Consider the following 15,136-nt stretch of genomic DNA (forward strand, 5'->3'; position numbering starts at 1 on the left):
TGCCCCTCTGTACCTGCTCAAGCTTGTCCCTACCTTACCTCACCTACAGCTAAGGCACCTAAGGTACCTCCAGGTGTAGCTTTTCTTGCTCCCTCCATTGGCTTTTCCCATCGTTTCCTGCCTTTCCCCGGTGTTCCATGCTCTGCGCTTCTGACCGTCTGTGCTCCAAACCGAGTATTGTAGCAAAAAAAGGCACAGAGAGTCAGACAACTGCATGAGAGGCCAAGGTCAGGCCAGCTAAGGTTCGTACCGGCGACAATGCAGCATAAGACACGCAGACACAATGGCCGCAGGCCTGAGGCGAGAAGCGAGAAGGGAGGGTACCTCGGGTATGGAGGGGCAGGCGATCGCTGATTGGCCCAACCTGCCACAGGGCGGCAGGAACGCAAGGGACCTGCCTCGAAATGGAAGGGCGGTGTGGGCAATGGTGGGATTCAGATTTTGCCTTATCGGAGCCAGAGATAGCCAACGGCCACCTTCTTGCCTCACACTTCAGGATCCCACGAGCTTAAAGCCATTTTTTTGTGGGCAAGCGCGGGCAGCTGCGTGTCCCTGCCTCCCATTGGCCACTACCACTGCTGTGAAGCACATGTGGTCCAGCGAAGCTCACCTCACCAAGCTGCAATCCAAGCACCAAGTAAGGGGACATCTCCAGGGTCCTCCTCGAGCTATCCAAGTGTTGAGGTGGTGATGCATCACGACGAATTCCTCGGCCTCCCCCTCAACTCGGACAGCCATGTGTTACCCTCACGCGCGCTTTTTCTCTCGATTGGATGAATTCTTCACCGTTCAATCGAGCCGACGTTGACGTCGTGGTGGGTGTCTCGAAGACGGCCTAGCTCTCACCCGAACTTTTCTTTTTTTCCTCTCTCTCGCAAACGGTGTCCAGTCCAATTGCAGTCGATCCGCCACTCGTCACCGCTCAACGGCGCCTGTTGGCACACTAAAATGATCTAATCCAGTCTCGCCCGCTGCTTGATCGTCGTGGGAGCTCCCGACGTCAACCGCCATCTTCTGAAGATCATCAATGCCCCTCGTCTGGTCTGTCGCTGTCAAAACATCTTGGGCAAACAATCGCCTGCGATGGCCGTGGCCTCGACACTTGTTGTTTCTGGGGCAATCCGCAATGGCGTGATCGACCTAAAGACCCAGGGACCCAATCTTGACCCAGACACGACCCAGACAAGAACCCGCCGACTCGACGATTGACGACGGGGCGGCGGCAGAGGACCGGAGTCTTTTCGCCTCGCCTGGGAGACTCCGTGGACCCTGTCTCCAGCTGGAGAGACGACGACAAGAAAAAAAAAAAAAATTCCGCGCAAAACAGACTACTGCGGTAGACCCTTGCTCCCGGTTCTTCCTCTTGTTACCAGGTACGGTTACGGGTCGGGGGTCGGACACGGGTGTCGGGGTCGCTGTCGGGTCGGGGGGTTCTCAATCTTGCAATCTTGAATCTCAAGACTTCCGAGTCCCTCCCACTCAAACACCCCTCAACTCCACATCTCCATGCAGGCACATCGGAGCCAGCTGCCCCCGATATTGCAGGTCTCCCTAGACCGGGCTTGTCAATGGGCACCGCCTCTGCATTCTGCCGCCCGGCCCGACAATCGCCCTGTGCGCCAGCCTCCTGGCTCAGTGGCTCCCCCTTTGCAGAAGCAGTGTGGCACTTTTTCCACTCCTCGCGGCCATGCTCGCCTCAACTCCGCGGTTCGACGCCCGGTTTCAAACCTCTTTTAGACGAGCTCGTGAATACGGGCCTTCGATTTTTCCAGCGAACCCCAACTCCACGACTGAAACCAAACGTCCCATGGTTGCGATATAGGTGCCTGGGCCTTAGCATCCGTTCTTCGGCTGACCTGCGTCAAGATGCACGAAAATCCCGCGACCTTGAGTTGCACTGCCTCGACGATCCAAGCAACATTGGACGGCCGCAAGAAGGAGGACAATGCAGCGCGGGCGCAGTCGAAAAGATCGAGAACGAACGGATCCTCGATGCTGGCTACGATCATTGCACATCTACCGGTTAATAGTCATGGTCATGGTCATGCGCATTGAGATGCCTCCTTTTTTTCAATGACACCTGAGCGCTGCAAAAGACCAACTCGAGGACCAGGCGGCCGTGATTCGTGATGCGGGCGACTGAGGCCAGCCACGATGCCCTCGCGCGCGCGCAAGCGGAGCTGTCTTCAACGAGTTTCATTCCGTTATAGCCGGGGTTGTGGGAGCTAACACAATCCTTCTCACAACCTGCTTAGCTTGTTTATTGGCCACAACTGACAAGGAAACAACGACACAAGACGCCTCAACTCTTCGTCTGGCTTGCTCGTCCAAAACATTTCAAGCCATGAGTTTATAAAAAAAAAAAACGCCACCAAAAATAGGAGCCGTGATACCATCTCTGTGCCGTCTGTGGGTGAGATTGACAGCCAAGCTGGTACGCTACCACCGAACCCACGCGTGTGCTACGGCATCCTCACAGAAGAGTGTCTGGATGCAACTCCAATCCCCTTGGACCGGTCTGGTAAGAGATCGTCTGCACAGACGAGACGGTTCTTGACAAGGGCTTGCGGGAACGTCAAGAAATGCACCCAAGCCCAAGCACCGCACCCCAGTCCTATATCAGCCACAGCTAAGGCTGCCCCAAGCTTCCGCTACAGCCGTCTGCCCGCGAAAAAACCACTGGCTCACAGCCCGCAACCCTGTCACCTGAAGCAGTCGAGCCATGTCGAGGGTATACTTCGCGCGGCACGACTCCCACACCACTGCACACAGCGTGTTTGACAATGACGTTTGAAACCGCGACCCCTGCCCGTCCCAAGCAACGACATCTCGTCTTTTTCGTGAACCGCTGTCCCATATCAGCCTTCTCTTAAGGCGAGCTGCCAGGAAGCCGCCCGGGCGGACCCCGGCACGAGCCCCAGATGCCAGCAGTAAGCACCGGAGCCAGCCACGGCTGTCCCTCCTTTCTGAAACCGACTTAACGTCGATTATCACGTATAAGCTTATTCGCACACTGCGCTTGGCAGACGACAAAGGGGGTTTCGTGCTAGACTGTGTTAGCGGAGTTTGCGTGCGCCATACCGCCATCCCATGCTCTCCACCACGCCGTTCCATCCCATGCCGTGTCCTACACTGGTCCCAAGCCGGCCCCATGCTCCTCCCATGCTCTCCCATGCTCGATGCTGTTGCTCTGCCCTGGCTGGAGTTGCATCGGGGGCACTTGAAGCAATTCATAACGGGAGAGCTTTCCTCGGTTCTGGGTCAGGAGTTCTTGTGTGATCTGCTCTCTTTCCTCTTCTCAAGCTCTCTGGGAGAGTCATTGCAACGCATCACGTCTTCACGGCCTTCAACTGGTTCCTTTTCCTTGGTTTAGTATCTTTATTCTTGTGTGTCTGTTCTACTTTCTTATTACAGAGCTGAGCTCGAATATCTGGTGCTGAGCACTACCATAAATCATCACAATGGCGCCTATGTCGAGACCAAAGGCTATCTTTTCCAACCCTTCAATGGGCAATGTGTAAGTCGTCTACCCCTGATCTGCCAGCTCAACACACACGACTAACAAACTCGTTCTCAGATCAAGCGAGGATGAGAACGTGGCCCGCGTATTCGTCGGCAGAGGCGAGAAGATGAAGGAGTTCCGCGTGAACAAGAGGATGCTCAGCAACGTCGCCCCCTTCTTCGAGGACCAACTCGACGCCACGCCGGCCGGCATCGTCAACACATCGGGCAAGCCCGTCCAAGTATGGCTCCCGCAGCAAAACTCCACCATCCGCCTCCCCAACGAGTCCGCCTCCATGTTCGACCTCTTCGTCGTCTGGCTTCACCAGCGTGACGGCTTCCGCCGCCACCTCGACGAGATGATCACCCTCGTCAGCGACGCCCCCGGCGTCCCCTGCCAGCGTCTTCACTGGGCCCTCGTCCGCCTACACATCTTCGCCGCCCGCCTCGATCTCCACCACCTCCAGGACCTCGCCATCGACGCCCTCCAGGACATCTACCTCCGCTGCGACTGGGACGTCACGCCGCGCTTCGTCGAGTACGCCTACGGCGACTGCGACTCGCCGGCCGCGATGCGTCTGCGCAGGTGGACCGTCGCCATGGTCGCCTGGTCCGTCGCCGGCGGCGCCACCTCCTCCTCATACCACAACGACGCCGACGCCAGCGGCCTCGACCGTTTCCAGGCCATGTTCGAGCGCTTCCCCGACTTCGCCGCCGACTACACCTCCCACCTCCGCAAGATGAAGTCCAGCAAGCTCGACACGCGCATCAAGAACCCGCAGCTCCGCATCCCGGCCAACAAGCTCCGCAACGAGGAGCGCCAGTTCGGCTTCCGCCAGTGCTCGTTCCACAGCCACCGCGCCGCCGTCGGCGAGCGCAGGTGTCCTCACACCACCGCCAGCAGGGAGCTGGATAACTTCCTCATGGTGCCGTTGGTAATGGAGATCGGCCCGGCGCCGGCCATCCGCAGGAGCAACTCCCGCCGGGACAGGCCGCAGCATCTGCGCACGCAGAGGATGGCGCAGCAGCACACCGCGCAGGTCTTCTAAGGGGATAGAGAGGGAAGTGTCGTACGTCAGTGGAAACCGTTCCCAGGTGGACGTTTTCACCAAGAGTCCGGCCCCAACAAACGATAAACCAAAAAAACAACCCGCCCTCCCCTTCCTCCTCCCCCGAGAAAATCTTCTTTTAATCATTCGGCTCCGTCAACAAACGGCCCTCCTAAACACGCTCACAAATCCTCGGGAACCTCCCTCTTCGGCGCGGCACACCCGCTGCCCATGAACACGCCAAACCCCTCCCCGGGCTTCGACGCCTGCCGGAACGCGACGCGGCTGCGTCCCGCGTCCGCCAGCTCGAACACGAAGCTGCCGCCCCCGCCGTCGCACCGGCCGAGGTCGATGCTCTGCGTGCCGGGCTTGACCTTGACCGCGCCGACGAGGTTCCTCTTCTGGCGTACGGCGTCGTTGTCGACGTCGGCAAGGGTGGCGGCCTCCGGGACGCGGAACACGCGCAGCTCCGCGGCGCCCTCGCGCTGGATCAGCTCCCAGCTCTCCGAGTCCTCGGGCATCGCGAAGAGCAGCTGGCACGGGGTCATCGTCGTCGGTGCCGCATCTTCGTTTGCGATTGAAGACGTCGAGCCAAACGTCACGAGCTGCGCGACGCGGTTGGCCTTGTTACCTAGTCTCGATAAGCACACCCAATCCAACATCACACAGAGGGGTGGATTTACCTGTGGCGTCAATATCCTGGTTGACGTAAAAAAACGAACTCGGGTCCTCCTGCTCAAAGGGCTGATCCTGTAGTAACCACGTCAAGGACGCGGGTGCCTCGACGCGCGCGCAGGCGGTGGTGATCGGTGTCAGGGATGAAGACGGCGTCGTTTTGCCGACGGCTGATCCGGCGACCGACAGGAGTTGTGTGAGGACCTTGACACTCAGACGAGCCATAACTTTTTTCTTTTGTGTTCCTGTGAAAGAACCCAAAAAAGATGTATATAGTTTTTGATCAGATTTTCCGGGTGTGGGGGGAGAAAGAGGAACTTTTTTTTTTCTTTTTCCCCGAATTGAAGATACTAGATGTTCTGTTTGGAGAAATCTCGCTGTTGGTCGACTCTGTGATGTTGATGTGATGCCGTCGTATGATTTTTCCCTTGTGAATTCGCCTCTATGCGTGTACGTGTGCTTGTTTGTGTGATGTCGCCGCTTGCCGTCGTGGTCGTGTGAAGCTGTGAGGTTCGTTCGTGGACGAGATTACACACAGCTTATGTCGCAAGCAAGTCAGCTTTCCCACTGCACTGTGCTAGTCGAGCTTGGAGCTTTTTGTGTGTTAGATGAAGTCTTAGACTCTATGATCTAATGCAATATCCCCAGAATACGAAAAGAACAAGACGCGAGAAAAGCAGGTCGAGGGTGTGGTGGTGCGGTCTGACACGATATTATAGACTTTACCACCCCGCTTTCCCTCCCTTCCCTTTTCCCTCTGTCAAAGGCCCGGAGCAGCAGTATGTACCTAGCATAAGCCGGGCGTAGCGGCCTAGGGAGGGGAGGGGGGGCGCGTCCAAAGACATGACTGGAAAGAGGGCATGCGACCAGAAAGGTGTGTGTGACCACCGGACATTCTGAGTTGTACAAAACCCAAAGCTTGGACGCGGTGCCTGGTCCGATCTCCGTGTAGAGGTCTCTCGCATGAGCCGAGAGTTTGGACTACCAAGTATTGCCTCTTTTGGGGTAGGTAGGCTTTTGCAAGCTCGGATTCTTCGTTCTATTCAGGCGTGACACCGGCGCTGTCATTGCATTCTCTCGTGCTCTTTCCGCTGATTTTGCATTGGAATTGAGTTTCCCACAATGCGAGGTGTTCAATGTACCTGTCTACCTACCTTGTGTAAGACGAACGGCAAGAATAAGGAATGCAAAGACACATGAGAGGGGGGCCCATCGATGCGCGAGCCGGCTCCGTGCGCCAAGGGGACCGCCGGAGCTTTGGTGTGGGCGCATTTTTTGGGCGGACCGGGGGGGTTAGGTAGGAGGGGCGCTGCGGCGGAACTGGGTACGGATAGGCAGCCACTATTAGAGAAGCGAATGCCCGAATGGACCTGACCTTGTTGATCGTTCGTTGGGGGATTCGGTCAGTGGCTTGTGTGCATGAACGAACGAACGGCGTTTCTTGTGGCTTCTGGGCCGGGTTTGGGTAAAGCTGGGTTAACGGCTTGGCTTGACGGTGGTGGCTTCACATCCTTCTTGAGAGAGAGAGAGAGTTTCTTGCTGGAGTGCTTTTCAAACTGGACACTTCCAAGGGGAATTGTCTGCCCAGGTCACAGAGGTTCAAGCAGGCAGCGGGAATCACATCCCCGAGAGAGAAGAACCGCCCCGAGGAAAGAAGAGGCTCAGCCCTGCGAGTCCCTGCCCCTTGCCCCTGCCCGAATGTTCAGCAGTGCTTGGGTCCAACTTCATCCTCTTCTGTCCGGATGCTCCAGTCTATTCCTTGTCCCGATGGGGGTTAAGATGGGTTTGCCGGGCTTGATGTAATTTAAACAAGCTGCTAAATAAGGTGCTTTTTTTTTTTTTTTTTTTTTTAACGGGGTTGGGCGCCGTCGTTCGTTCGGGAACGATCCGCTACTTATTTGGTGCCAAATGGGGGTTTGTTTCGTTTGGACGGGCTTCCTGGGTTAACGTGACGGCGCCCTGGGACGGGGCCTGACTTACTCACAAAGCAGCGCGTTGTACTGTAATCAATGCCCCCGGTTCTTGACCTTGTGGTGAGCAGCTTGGCGGATGCCTCGCTCTCCCTCGCGGAATAAGAAAGTCACGCGCAACCGAGTCCGATTTGACGTGCTTGCACAGCGTTCTCCCTACCTTTGGCCTCGGACTTGACATGGTTCGCAGGAGTAAACCACATGGTAAACCACGCGCGCTCGCTCACCTCGCTCGCGTGTGTTGGGGGGCGCTCGGGGCCTCTGTCACGACACCTCCGATTTCCCGGGTCGGGTTCCCACCCCTACCTCTAGCTGGAGACGGGCCATCCCCTGGCGCGCCGGCCGTACAAAAAGGGAAATTTGAAGTGCGGTTTTATACGAGCGACAGCCGTCACGTAGATCCCTTTTATGTTTTTCCGCGGGTCGCTGTCATTGCCTCTGCGTAGCTCGTATTCTTTCCCTCCCCGGATTTCTGTAATTTTATTCAGAGGTCGAGCTACAGTGCAGTACGACGTCACGGACGCAGTGAGGAGAATGGGCCGGAGAATGCTCAGCGCAAACGCCAAAAGTCTCGGCCGGCTGTGACGGATCGGAGGACAAGACATTGGAGGCCTTAGGGGCATGGGCTAGCAGACGAGGAACGCAAACTGGGGATTCAAACTCATTGGAACCCAAGAGTCCTTGCATCTCTCTTTCATTCTCCCAATGTCTTGGTGTTTATTAATTGAGGGGGGGATGGGCAGCATGACGGCGCCAACACTCCACCGCAGGGCGCGCGCGCAGGGCGAGAGATAGCAGCAGCGACCTCAGCAAAGCCGGGCGTAAGACCAGACATCGTCGGGCTGAGTGAGATGGATGGAAAGGACAGACACCGCTCCCTGCCAATACTTGGAGAGCGGCACAGCCAGTGGTCAACTCCGTTTGCGCTCCCAAAGCAGTCGGCAGGATCGGTGGTTCAACCAGTGATGCCTGGCGCGAGGAGAGTGATGTAACACGCACACACAGCCTGCAGATCGAAGGTGGCCGTTCCCATCCTCTTGGGATCGATCGACTCTGGGGAAGGATGGTCCAAGGCAGACGGGCTGATGATGACCCCTCCCTCCTCCCCGGAGACTTTTCCCCAGGGAAGTGTGTGCGTGTGTGTGGCAGACTTCTAGGCTGACAGCTGTGCCAGCTAGCTGGACCAATTGGCCAATTGGAACATGCCACTAGACAGACACACAGACCATCCGTCAGAGCTGTACTAGACCGCGAAGCACTACCACCGCCCGCCGCAATTTACACAATTCTCAGGTGCAGGAGAAGCAAACCAGCACCCAAGCCCAACTCGTTATTGAAGCTTAAAGATAAAAATAATGGATCTGGCTTGAAAGAAACATACATCGTCTGCGAGCTAGAACCATGAGCACAAAAGGGGTCTGTCTACCTTCTCCATTAGGGAATCGAGAAGGGACCGGACGACGGACCGTGCTTTCGTTCGGGTGCTTCGGGCTCCGGCCGGGCGAAGGCGAACCATTGAACAGTGTCACAGCCCAGAACCGTAACGAAACATTTCATCGCCTTAGAATACACGCTCTCCTATAAATTGCCCATATCGGCCGTTCCATGCGAAAGGCCAGCGCCCATGAACCGCGTTTCGTCTCGCGGGACGGATCGCTCGCTCGCTCGCCATTTGAGATGAGCCGGAGGGGGACGAGGACTCCCAACCGGAGGCCCGAACCGGTGGGGGTGCTTTTTTCCGTGCAACGAAACCTGGCTTTTGTTTCTTGCTTGGGAGGCCGTGAGACAGGACTGGCGCCTGCAACGCCCACAGTTCAGGGACTGTGCGGTTCGAGCCGGATATCCGGGATTCTCGAGACGAACTGTGTCTGAGGGGGTGGGTGTGGGTGGGCAGACTGAAGCAGCGACGTGGTGGCCGGCGATGGAACCGGTCCGTCCGTCCCCGTCCCCCGCCGCAAAAGTCAAGCTCGACTTGGACCTGACCATCTGGATTATTTCTCGGCCGAGTGGCTAATTCACCCAGTGGGTTTATTCAGTACTGTGATCAAGCTCTTAGTCAAGGAAATAAAGGGCGGCAGGCCCGCTGCGACTTTTACCCGGAATACTGCGGCATATTTTTTTCTCGTCCCTTTGCCCTAGAACTTGCTGGACATCAAAAATCCTGCAGGACACCAAAGTGGTGAGATGTCGACAAATGTCAACACAGTCTTCCATATCCCATCGAAAGCATCCAGAGAAAACTCACCTCCTGCAGAGATCACAACCAGCTTACCGAAAAACCCATTCCTCATTCCTTCATCTCCCATTCCTTCAGACTCCAGACTCCTGTCGGCAGCGAAGCATCCGACCGCCCCATCCGAAGCCGAAACCGAGCCATCCAGAGCCTCCTACCAGACAACACGATCTGCACACCCAGCCCATCGTGTATCCTAAATAAATAAACAAGCACCACGAGAAAAAAGGGACAAGGACCAAACATCTTGGGACAGCGGAGCAAAAACAATCACAGAGGTACGTACGTCTATCGTTCCCAACGCTGACCCAAATGCAAGCCGAATGGACGAGGACAAGATAGGTACCCGACACACATCCCCCGCACATCACGCCGGCTACATGCACCACAGCAGCAAACCACACACCCGTCTTGGCCTCTTCCGATAGGTCCAGCCACCTCCTCTGTCTGGCTGTCCTCATCGAATCGCTTCATGTAAGTTCGACTGCACATCGAGGACATCGATCCATTGGACCATTCGTGTTCCGCGGTCAAACACACAAGATGGCACAAACATGCGTCAGTTGACGTCAGCGAGCCTCACAAAACACGAAGTTGGGCAGGAGAGCAGTATGCCTAAAGATCGTTTCCATTCGTCTAAAGAAACCGGTTCTGATTCCCGGCTCTGACTGACACTGGGTTGTTTTGTCTTTTTTGCCTTTTGGTGACTTCCCTCAGTAAGGAACCTTTTTTTTTTTTCGTTTCTCAACAACACCGCCGGAGCCTCCAAAAAGAGTCCGCTGGTTTGCCAATAAGTACAAGCAAGAAAAATATCCGACGTCCTCGTCGAGTGTCGTTTCATCATATCCTTCGTCATGGTTTTCATAACAGGAATTGGGCAGCTATTGCTAGCCAAGAGAACAAAAGGGGGATGACGTCCAAATCGCACACTATCTCAAGCAAAGTGGAAATTAGTCCTCCAAGCCCGGAGGGTTTCGTTCCCTCGATATGTGAAGCAAATGTGTCCGTGAGAAGTAGAAGTAAGGAAACCATCGTAAGCGTGCTGTCGTCTATGTACCGTCGAGGGGTATGTCCTTGCAAGAGTCTGTCTACATGGGTATCAAGCAGATGACTCGCATGAACTCGTAAAGTCGTTAAGTAGTAACGGGCGTACCAAATGTACAAAGAAAATGATCACTAAAAGGGCGATTCCGACCGGCGGCGATTGGTATCGCGCTGTCTGAACTCCCGAAGACGTTCGTCAATATAGGCCAGGCGGTTAGCCAGGTTGCGAGGCGGAGCTGATCCACTTTCGCCAGATTGTTGGACCGTCGCAAAAGGACGGCGGATAGTTCCGTGGTCGAACTCTTCCGGCTGAGTGAACCGGTTGGGGAACGAGAAGCTAGTTGAACCAGGGAAAGGTGATCCCAGGCGCGCAGGAGGCGCAGCAGGGGCTGCCAGAGATGCTCCAGCAGTCTCCGGCCGAGCGGACGGAATTGGCATCGGAGCGGTAAAGAGTCCTGCAATGTTTGTTCGCGGGACGAACAGGTCATCGTGAACGTTGCTGTTCGTTGAGCTAAACTCCGTATCTGGGCGGAGAGGCGTCTTGGGCATGTCGTCGAAAGGAGAAGGCCCAGTCCACAGATCAGAGCCGAGACTCGGGCGCTTCGTCTTTCGCGGCTCATGAGTAGCCAGCCTTGGCCTCCCAACGCGCTTTTGAGTGTTGGACCTACTCCTTGTCAAGCGGGCTGGAGGTTGAAGGGTGCTGCGGCGATGCCCCAAACTCTGGTTTTGTCTCTGAGGCATCGAAGCAATCGCGTCAGAGAGGGCTCCAGTCGAACTAGGTCCGTAGCTGTTGGGCATGAAAGGCGAAGCCAGCCGCGGGCGTTCCTCCACAGGTACGTTGAGACTGGAGACATCCAGAGGCAAGGAAGGAAACGGTTCAGTCATTGGTTCTTCGACGGGTTCCGGGCTTGACTGTGTGAGTTGTGCCAGGGGGCCTTGGGGTTGCATAGCCTCAGAGGTGCTGAGAGTCAGCGACATTGACATGTCGTGAGCCGAGAAGACGGAAGGGGACCGGGCCGGGGTAGATCTCCGGTTCCAGAACCTTGTTGCGGTCCGGCCGAAAGGCGTCGGGCTATGGGCGAGGAATTGAGTCTTTCGGGCTGCGGAAGAGGCTGCCTTGAGTTTGCACAGCTCTCTCAAATGAGCACGAGTGGCTGCACATGTGTGTGGCCATTGCAAGAAGGTGCATGCGGCTTCCACGGTAGGGGTACTGCTGCCGCTCTTCGGATTCAACGATCTCTTCGCGCCTTTGGGGCCTCTCCAACTCCTCTTGGCTTCCCTGGCAACACGGAGGCATACTCCGTGAGGAGGGATACAGCTTTTGCCGGTGCGAAACGGCGTGACCTTGGGGTCTTGAAGGTACATCAGATAAGTCGTCCAAAGGTGATCGCTCATGGCCTTGGTCCAAGGGGCCTTTCTCCTCTTCCCCTTCGCGTTGACTGGCTTCTCAGCGACCTCATCGGCAGCATCTACCAAGAGGTTGAAATGGTCAGAGGCCTCAGTCTCGGGGCTGATACACTGCAAATCTTCGGACGTGAGAGAGAAGCGGCTGAAGAGGGAGGCGCTGGTTTGTGTAGACCGCGCGGTGGATGGACGGCTGGATTCGCATTCCGGGGTAGACTCGCCGCTACTGAAGGCAGAGTCGATGGACCAGTTGGGATATCGTCTGGGAGATAGCGAGGGAGCGGCGCCGGGTGCTGGCGTTTTAGGTGGGGAAAAACGCCTGCCGCGAACTTTATGTAACGCGAGATCATCCAAGTCTTTGAGGTTGTGGATAACCGGGTAAGTCATGCTGGATATCTGCATGTTTGCGCCAGCTGCGTCGGGTTCTTCAATGCTCGGAATTGGCACATCAGCAGCAGCGACCGACGCGAGAAAGTGGCTCGTCGGGGCGGTGAGGTTGGATGCGACGCGCCTTTTCAGTTTGAAGCGCGGACGCGGAGGCGACGGTGGCTGCAACTCTTCATCCACCGCGGAAGGCTCCGGTGTTTTGGGGTTCGTCTCTGGATCATGGAAGCGAAAGCCCTTTGGCAGGGTCGCCGCTCCGGAATGTTGAGTATTCATCCTGACCGATAATAAGATGATTTCTGACACGCGACGGCCGCTTGGAAGAATGCCAAAGACGGCGAAGCTCGGCGATGAGGTCAGGTAACAAGTTTCCAGACCGAGAACAAAGAGAGCACGTCCGTTGAACCCGTCTTTGTTGCTGTAGTTTAAGACAAGCTGGAATTCGAACGCTTGGCGATTCGCGTAAGAGCGCGCAAAATCTTTTGCGAATGTGACCTCAATGGAACTCGGTACCAATGTCGCAGATTACGCGCGAAGCGATTACTTGCCAGGTCTCAAGACTCAAGGAGGCAATTTCAGTGACTGGTATGAAGCGCTCAATGCGATTCAGGTATGCGCAGGCTTCGTCTGGATCGAGGCCGTTTACAGTTGCAACTCCCAAGTAATTATCGAAAGAAAAATGAGAAAAAAAAACGTCGCGTCGTTTGTCGTCGTTTCGTGTTAGGGTCGTAGGTAGATCGTAGAAATCGGGGGTCGCAAGCGCAAGTTTCCGTGATGCTGTAGGATAAGGAAAAGAGTCGTGGTCGTAAAGAGCCGGACAGACGTTATCGTCGTCGTTAATGGTGGTGGATAGGCTCGTGATCGTGAAGTTGTCGTGCGGGAATCGCAGCGCGCCCCCACCACCGAGGACGGCTGATACTTGCGAAAGGAACGACTGTGGTTGAAGAGAAGGGTGGGAGGGAGAAGATCGGAACGGTTTGGGTTGAGGCGGACCGGTGTAGTATGTATGGCAGCTCTAGACGGTGGGCGGGGTGGAGAAGAGAAGAGCGGGTGGCGCGAAGCTTGCGCTGGTAAGTCGGGGCAGGGCGGGACGCAGGATACGAATGGGAAGACACCTGTGCCTGCGCCTGAGCCTGAACCCAGTGCGTGAGGGTTGCAGCGAGAGGTATCCGTAGCCGGGCCCTTGAACGCCGAAGGTACTTGGAGTTGGGGTGAGGTTCACACACACTGCTCGCTTGAGCCCCCGTGCAGACAGCAGAGCGTGGTGGCCGGGGGGGCGTTGTACAGCGGTTGAGCACGCTAGAATCCCCCACTTGGCTAATCCCAAGGGAACCTAGTCGTGCCGTCCAAGGTGACTGACAGTGGAGAGTCTGTGAGCGACGGACCAGCGATGGCGCCGCAAGACAGGTCCAGAAGCTCACCAGCGCATGTGGCAGAGTGGAGTCTCGGGTGAGCGTAGTGATGGTGCTTGTTGTCCGCAGAGAGGACCCTGAAGATGTGCGGTGTGGTGCGTGAAGTGGGAAGCGCCGTAGAGGGGATTGATCGTCTTGAGTCTGCTTCTGGGACTGGAACCGGGTGAAGTCGTGGCTCGTCAAAGTCTGCTCTCCTCTTCTTCACAGGGGTCTTGGAGGCCCTTCAAGGGAACTGGGCAGCGGCGCGGGAAGGGTGTCGGTGATTGCAGTAGGCGCATGCACTCCGTATGCACTGTGTTGTGTGGTGTAGCCAGTCGACGGACACGACAGGAGTGCATGTGCAGCGGATCATGGAGCAGCGGACGACGAGGGTCTAGTCCGGACGAGGGAGGAAAGCAAAGCAAAGCTAAGCTCAGGACTCCCGTTGGTCGGTTTGCTCGTTCGCAGTTGCAAGGTAAGGCACGACGCGCGCAAAGTCTGGGAAGCGCGCCGAACCAAGGATCGGGTTGGTCGAGGCAACGCAGCCAAAGCAGGCCCCCGCGATGCTGATGACGGAAAGGACAGCAACGGCAGCAAGATCACTGGCCCGTCTCGGTTATTGGGCGATGCCGCAGGCGTAGCAGATGCAGTAGAAGTCAGGCTAATCCCGCGACTAGCTGGACTCAATCGGACGGTTGATCCAACAGACGGAAAGACAGACCACTTCACGAGCCGGTCTGATGTCTGGGAGTCCGGATAGACCACGGCGTGCAGTGGAGGTTTCGCACAAGACAACACTCGGCCAGGTTGCTTGGTTTGTGGGGCAGTGAGACAATTAACCAGATGATGCTGGCAGCTGGATGTGCGTGTGCAGCTTCGTGGTCTCCTTTTTTGGCAGTGAGTAGGGCGCGTTTGCCCTGTAGCGATTGCTCCGCGAATACGGCGGTATGGTGCTCTGGTTCGCAGCCTGTGCGATGGTTTGCGCTCGGCCGGTTGGGACCGGGGCCCAGGAAACGCAAGAGGCTGGTTTCTGCGTATGCAGCCGATAGGCCTGTTCGTGCCGGCCGTTCGTTCTTGGGACGAACAAAGTATCGACGTGCGGAGAGTGAGCGGCTAGCAAGCCACAAAGTGGATGATCGGGTGGGTAGTGGTGCCGGCTCTGGTTGAAGTTGGAAGCTATCGATTGCATTGGACGAGACAGAGTCTCAAAAGAGCGTGGACGTATGATTCAGAGTCACACCGGTCGACGGTGGGATTTAGACTGAGCAGAATGAAAGAAACAAGCCCAGAGAGCGAGTGGGTGAAGCAGTTGCGATGGGTGAGAATTGGGTATTCCTTTGGCCAGTTCTCACATTTGGGTTGACGGAGGGCAAGTTACAGCAGCGGCGAGAGCGGCAGGTGAAGCGCTAGATGTGCCCGGTGAGCGTCAAGGTGAGTGAGTGCGACGGGCGGGCAGCGACTCATGGCATCACAAATTGTGGGCGG

At 56.5% G+C, this 15,136-nt stretch overlaps 2 protein-coding genes across 2 annotated transcripts; one reads left to right on the plus strand and one right to left on the minus strand.

Moving 5' to 3' along the window:
* Positions 1-3,461: 3,461 nt before the first annotated feature.
* On the plus strand, positions 3,462-4,550 carry COL26b_002042 (uncharacterized protein; the record flags this gene model as incomplete). The annotated part of the gene is made up of 2 exons (XM_053174974.1): positions 3,462-3,517; positions 3,578-4,550. 2 exons carry the CDS (start codon positions 3,462-3,464, stop codon positions 4,548-4,550), a joined length of 1,029 nt encoding a protein of 342 aa, XP_053041269.1.
* Positions 4,551-4,732: 182 nt separating this feature from the next.
* On the minus strand, positions 4,733-5,450 carry COL26b_002043 (uncharacterized protein; the record flags this gene model as incomplete). Its single annotated transcript, XM_053174975.1, has 2 exons — positions 4,733-5,181; positions 5,234-5,450. 2 exons carry the CDS (start codon positions 5,448-5,450, stop codon positions 4,733-4,735), a joined length of 666 nt encoding a protein of 221 aa, XP_053041270.1.
* Between the last annotated feature and the right edge of the window lie 9,686 nt (positions 5,451-15,136).

The sequence above is a fragment of the Colletotrichum chrysophilum genome (assembly GCF_026319265.1).
Source record: "Colletotrichum chrysophilum strain AFK26 chromosome Unknown scaffold_9, whole genome shotgun sequence".
Taxonomy (NCBI): Eukaryota; Fungi; Ascomycota; class Sordariomycetes; order Glomerellales; family Glomerellaceae; genus Colletotrichum; species Colletotrichum chrysophilum.